This window comes from Myxine glutinosa, chromosome 8 (assembly GCF_964187855.1).
Source record: "Myxine glutinosa chromosome 8, kmMyxGlut1.1, whole genome shotgun sequence".
NCBI lineage: Eukaryota > Metazoa > Chordata > Myxini > Myxiniformes > Myxinidae > Myxine > Myxine glutinosa.
The window spans coordinates 33,598,327-33,604,326 of NC_136268.1; the positions used below are offsets into that span (position 1 = coordinate 33,598,327).

At 45.6% G+C, this 6,000-nt stretch overlaps 1 protein-coding gene across 2 annotated transcripts in view; it reads right to left on the reverse strand.

Annotated features, from left to right (window-relative positions):
* The window catches only part of LOC137432402 (putative Polycomb group protein ASXL2), a 122,951-nt gene extending 118,419 nt beyond the window's left edge, over positions 1–4,532 (reverse strand). Inside the window, exons 1-4 of one of the 2 annotated variants that reach the window (XM_068124301.2) lie at positions 4,366–4,532; positions 1,995–2,077; positions 1,788–1,899; positions 1,404–1,569 (exon numbers count right to left, since the gene is read on the reverse strand). In XM_068124301.2, coding sequence (XP_067980402.1) covers positions 1,404–1,569; positions 1,788–1,899; positions 1,995–2,077; positions 4,366–4,419 — 415 coding nt within the window. In that variant the 5' untranslated portion in view covers positions 4,420–4,532. The remainder of the gene's footprint in view (positions 1–1,403; positions 1,570–1,787; positions 1,900–1,994; positions 2,078–4,365) is intronic. The other variant, XM_068124302.2, reaches the window with a different exon arrangement.
* Positions 4,533–6,000: the final 1,468 nt, after the last annotated feature.

Consider the following 6,000-nt stretch of genomic DNA (forward strand, 5'->3'; position numbering starts at 1 on the left):
TAGCACTCAGCAGTAAAATAATTTAAATTCTTTATTAAAAGCCTGACGTTTCCAGAACAAACTAGTTCTTAATTCACATGTTAAGTAGAACAAGCTGGGTCTCTGCCATTCCTGGATGTACATCTTTCCAGGGACAGAAACAGCAGGTTACACACACAGGTATACCGTAAACCTACTAACACGGACAAAGTATTGGCCTACTGTAGTGGCCATCCACCTGCCACAAAAGTTGTGTTCGCAGCGTAGTTGATCGTGCAAAAACACACTGCAGTGACCATGAACAACGCCGGATGGAAATGCTGCACATCACTGAACTACTGCGAGAAAACCACTACCCAAATGCATTTATCAAATCTTGTCGCCGGAAATCCAACTTCAGCAACAACAATCCAACCACACCTCCACACACGGTAGCACTTCCATACATGCAACACACTTCTGAAACCACAAGCCGCATACTACGTGAGTACAACATCAACCTCACCCACAAACATCCTTACGAGCACAGCTGTCAAAGCCAAACGACCAGGTGAACAAATTTGACAGAAAGAATGTCATCCACAACATACAATGTGAAGATTGTGAAGCCAATTATGTGGGTCAAACGTCCAAACGCTTAACCACAAGGCTAACTGAACACCAACGTGGTGTAAGACGACAAGACAGGTCGTCATTGGTTGCGACACACACATACACACATTCTCATGGAATCAGACCACGATTCTTGGCACAGGATCTTTGAGAGTGAACCGTGAGATTACCGAGGCCTGGTACTCTGGTGAAAACTCCATCAACCGACACATCGACTTGCATCCCACATACAAAGCACTACGCAATCAATTACAACGTCAAAAACGGCAGAGCCATTTGAATGCAGGGAAACCCTGTGATTGGCAAAGACTTGGACCAATCCATGACGTGAACAGTCCCCAACAGAACTTAACGGTTTCACCACCACACTCAACGCCTCTGAGGAAGAGAACGAGTTTGCTCTCGAAACGGCAGGTGATTAATAAAGAATTTCAATTATTTTACTGTTCAGTGTGCTATCCTTTAACTGTACGTACGTACGCACGCACGCACGCACGCACGCACACACACACACACACACCCCGTCTTATATTATGTCGTTTACAGGAATCTTAGAAATGGCAGGCATTCAGGAAAACCTACAAATCCACAGACACATGGAGACTTTGCTTTCCTAAATTCATCTAATACCTATTTAAATGAACAAAACACATCGTCTTATATTTGAAAACTGTGATGAAACACCTGGATACACAGTGAGTGATGGTAAAGCACTGCCTTTCAGGGTACATAACAAAGGTGTTCAACTGACGCACCAAGACTGACGTACCAAACCCAAATGTTGGAATGATGCAACCGAATCTGGAAAATACCTCGATGTCCATGTCTTGCTCCGGCTTGCGTGCCGACTACAGCTGGTACACCTGGGCCTGCGGAGACAACAACCGCTTCCTGCCTTGCCCGGCTGTTGCTCGTGCTTCCCACACTCCGTGAAGAAGTGCCATTACTTCTCTCGGTCCGACTGGTGTTTCTGAAGCTCTGCAAAGCAGGATGGGAAGACAAGGTCGAAAACTTTCATCTCCAACCTTCCAATTCCCTGTCTCTTCTAGTCTAGACATGAAAAACGTACACTTTCTGATTGTAGTTTCCATTACTTTTAAAAGATATGGTTGGAAATGCAGTTCAGAATTATTTTTAACATGAGCAACAAAAGTCCAACTGTGGTGAAAGAGTATGAGAAAAGGCATCCTCCTTGCCTTCAACTTGTAGAAGCCGAGCTTTCCAGGGATCTTGTAGAAGATACCGCTGATGTTGCGGGCATTGGAATACAACATGGCACCCAATACGTTGAGCGGAGAGTTGACATAACTGTAGGAGGCAGGCACAGTGGCGGAGCAGAAATAAGTCCTCACCCCCCACGCTTACCGAAATGAAATGCAAATGCAACCGCCAGTACCACCAACCCGATCTCTTTCAACTTCTCCTTCTGAATGCCTTTGAGGATATCTTTCTGGCTCATGGGAACATTCCGATGCTTTTCGAGCACCTGCAAGAGGTTTGCAAAGAAGCAATGAATATCAATTGTCGGCAGGTCGTCCGAAGCTCTCGTCATGTACATTTCTGCAGACCCAAGCACCATGTGGTGCGATTTCATGTGATTATTTAAAGATAACGAAAGATCATTTTTTCCCCATTAAAAGAACATTCATTATATATTTGACATGTCCTCATGCCCTTGTCCTACATGCAATATCTGCACGACCTGGTACATAAGCCGAGATAACTGGAGGAATTATTTTTATTTTTAAAGACAGAAATTAGAAAGACCTTCTTACTGTAATCAAAACCATTTCTCAATCCATGCCTTTGGAGGATTTGGTGTCCTTAAGGGTCTAGATATAAGCATTGCCCAGGCTTGCCAAAAGGTTAGGGTGACATGCTGCTCACCTCATTAGAATGCCGAGATCACAGGATAAGCAAAACTGTGTTCCCACATTACACAACGCATAGCTACATGTCCGCAAGGCCAAAAAGGAGAAAGCAGGTTTGAGAAACCTCCACCTGTATAAAAACACAGCAGGCCTACTGAGGAAGGTAGGCCACTAGCATTGTGAGGAATCGACAGGTGATGTGCTTTGGAAGCCAATTCCATTAACTCTCTTCACGCATAGGAAATAAATAAATAATAAAACTAGGTCAAGGCTTTGGATGGCAGCAACGGGTTCAAGATGAGAACAAGGCCTTTGCTTTGTTCATTGCACAAGAAGCCTGCATGTGGGTTTTGTAATGAAAGTTTAAACGCGTGCCCACACCATGCAAATGAGAGCCAAGGGATGCCGGACAAATTACCTGTAACAACATCCTTAGGGTCAGCGTGCATCATGCAGGTGTAAAAACCTCAAAGCATTGGACGTTTAGAGCACGACGCCGCAACAAATGCAAAGTGCAAGAACACTTTTGCATAAGAAATGTTTAAGATGAGGAAAGAAATCTCAGTTACTTTGCACAACTTACAAAATATTTACATTTTTCCATACATTACATAGAATTATTCCTCGTGTGTTCAGGTTTCATTAACGTAGGCCTTGCGGTGGGTGCAACTATATAAGAACTAATGAATAAAAGGAATTACTCAAAAATGATAACTTTTGTGACTTTTCAGTTATGGTGTGACGAACAGTGCGAGCGAACTACTCCGACTACTCCGCCACAATTATTCACATCTTATTGTGGGGTAACCTTTTTGTCCCAAGTCTTTCACGACTTTGCAGGAAGGTGATTTCGGCACAAACGAGTGATCACCTACCCCTTCGTCAAAAAGACACCGTGGGTCTTTACCTACTTAAGGGTGCTCGGTACCCTTTAAGGAGTTGGCAGCCACGGACTAATGCAAGCGGATAGGACGACCGGCTTAAAAGGTGATGCTCCTGCCTGCGTCGGTTCGGTAATCGAACCCAGACTGGAGGACTGCAAAGGTAAGTGTAACTACCTGTACACCATCCAATCAGACCTCAATAACGCACTACAACTGCCATCATATAGCAGTTGTCATTGTAGTTTTGAACACTTGCGTCCTTCAGCCGCTCGTTTAACTCCAGCAAACATTCCTTGAATCTCGTGGTTTGCTGGAATGCGAATGCTCGGAGACGACAGAAGGTTGAATTCGCCGAATCCCAAACAGCTTCTCGATGTCTTCAAGTCCTCCAAGTCCAGGCACGACCGACAAAGGAAATCGTACGGTGGAGCTCCATTTTGTCCTGCTCGGATTCCTCGAGGATGCAGGATCAGCACTCCATGGAGTCCTGCACCTCCAGGGAGGCCCCGGGGAAGCTCCCGACCGCCTTCCTGGACGTGGCGGGAGATCTTTGCCGATACGTGCAGGTTATTTTGAGCGACGTCGCAACGGACGACAATCGCTGGGCGGACACGACGCGGTTGGAAAGGAATCCCGAGCACAATGCATCGACGGGACACCGTGAAAATATCGACACGTTGTTATTTCATAAACTTTTCGCGTCCGTGCGTTTGCTCCGGCGAGGCCTTTCCAAAGTTCGTTCATAGTGCGAGGTTTTTATTGAACGTGGACGTTCTGCGCCCAAACGGCTTGTGCTAAAAACAACCGCCAAGCCTTTGTTTCCTAAAACAGTCATAAAATGCGCAATAATCCCCGAAGCAAAGCTCGGTGGACCCGAGGAGGGTCAACCGTTGAGGGCAATGCAAACCGGGTACGATATAAACATGGAGCACAAGAAAAGGCTTGACGAGGGTTAGACTTAGGATAAGCATAAATACGAATTTAGGACAAACGCGCGAAGTGATCCCCGCGCCGCCCACCATCCGCGCAGCTTCCAGCCATGTGCGATCTCCCCTCCCCTGCCTGTCCCTCATGGCCGGCCAGGTCCGGCTTCAGCTCTGCCGCGGCCTGCGGGAAGCTAGCTGAAGGAGCCCGGCCGCCATCGCATGGCGCGGGCGCCTGGGAGAAGGTCAAGGGTCGTTGGCGTGACGTCATCAAACAGCGAAGAAAACGGGGGAGCGCCCTAACGTCATTACGTAAGTACGGCTGTGCGTAATGGCGTCACGTCGTGCCGGGGAAGACTAATGAATACCCGAGACACATCTACTTACAGAAGTTCTCACCTCTGCTCCGATGTTTTTGTGCTGAATATGAACTCACTTCATAAAATTTAAACAAAACTAATTAAAAAAACGGAATTTTGAAAGCTAATTCAAATGTAAAATAATAAAGGGCTTCTTCAGTTTCCATGGTGGTGTAGTGCGTTTTAGTGGTTAGTTTCCATGATGGTGTAGTGCCTAGAGTTTGATTCCCGTCAGGTAATTAACATCTTGTCGTGTTTTCTTTTTCGTAAAAATCACGCAAACAGAATATTGCTTCAAACCTTGTAATTAAGAATTTAGTCATTTTATCCGATATGATCAACAACCCACTCGAAGCACACTTATGACCTCATATCGCCGTACGTCGTTACTCGTTACGAAACATCTTTGCGACAAAACTTCGACATGCGAAAGAGCTTCATATTCCTTGGAAAGCTGCTTAGAGATCCTGTACTTAAACAGAATTAAACCTTGGACGGAATTTCCTTGTTTAGTTTGCGGACGGGCGGTGTTGACTGTTGTTCAGGTGGTAGCGGCTGCTTATATGAATAGGGGATGTTTTTCTTGAGATTTAAATGCATTAAACTGCCGTCCTGGTACGTGGTCGATAGCGGGAGCTGCATTATAGAGCACGCCGTCCATGAAAACGTCATGCCGCGAGGCAAGCCTGTCAACACCGTTGTGACGTCATCTCTAGAAACGATTCGGTTAAATTTATCTTTATATATCCTTACTATAATTCTTATTTTATTTGAATATACTAGGGCATGCCCGTACTATATATATATCTAAAATTATATCCCCCCCCTCTATTTACATGAAATGGTTTGGTCCATTCGCAAAGCCAAAGCGAACGGCTTGCGAGTACGGTGACAATCCCCCCCCTCTATTTACATGAAATGGTTTGGTCCATTCGCAAAGCCAAAGCGAACGGCTTGCGAGTATGGTGACAATCCCCCCCCCTCTATTTACATGAAATGGTTTGGTCCAAAGCGAACGGCTTGCGGAGTTTGGTAAAGAAATCGCCATAGCTCGGTAACTACTTGTCCGATTAATATTTAGTTTTAAAACATAGTTTAACGCCAACATAGCGCCAACATAGTTTGCCAACGTGAAATAAATGAATACGCTCTCAAATGTGCCGTCCGAGGCAGAGTCTGTTCGCCACGTTCGGCACACGTGATAGCTCGCTGCTCTCTGATTGGTTGAATCGTTTTTTGGACATAGCTCGGTAACTACTTCTCCGATTAATATGAAACCTTGAAAAGGCACATCCTCAGGTCCCCAGCAATATACCTGGCAAGTTTCAAGTACAGTATATCGGACCCGTGGTTGTCGAGAAACAGCGGTCAC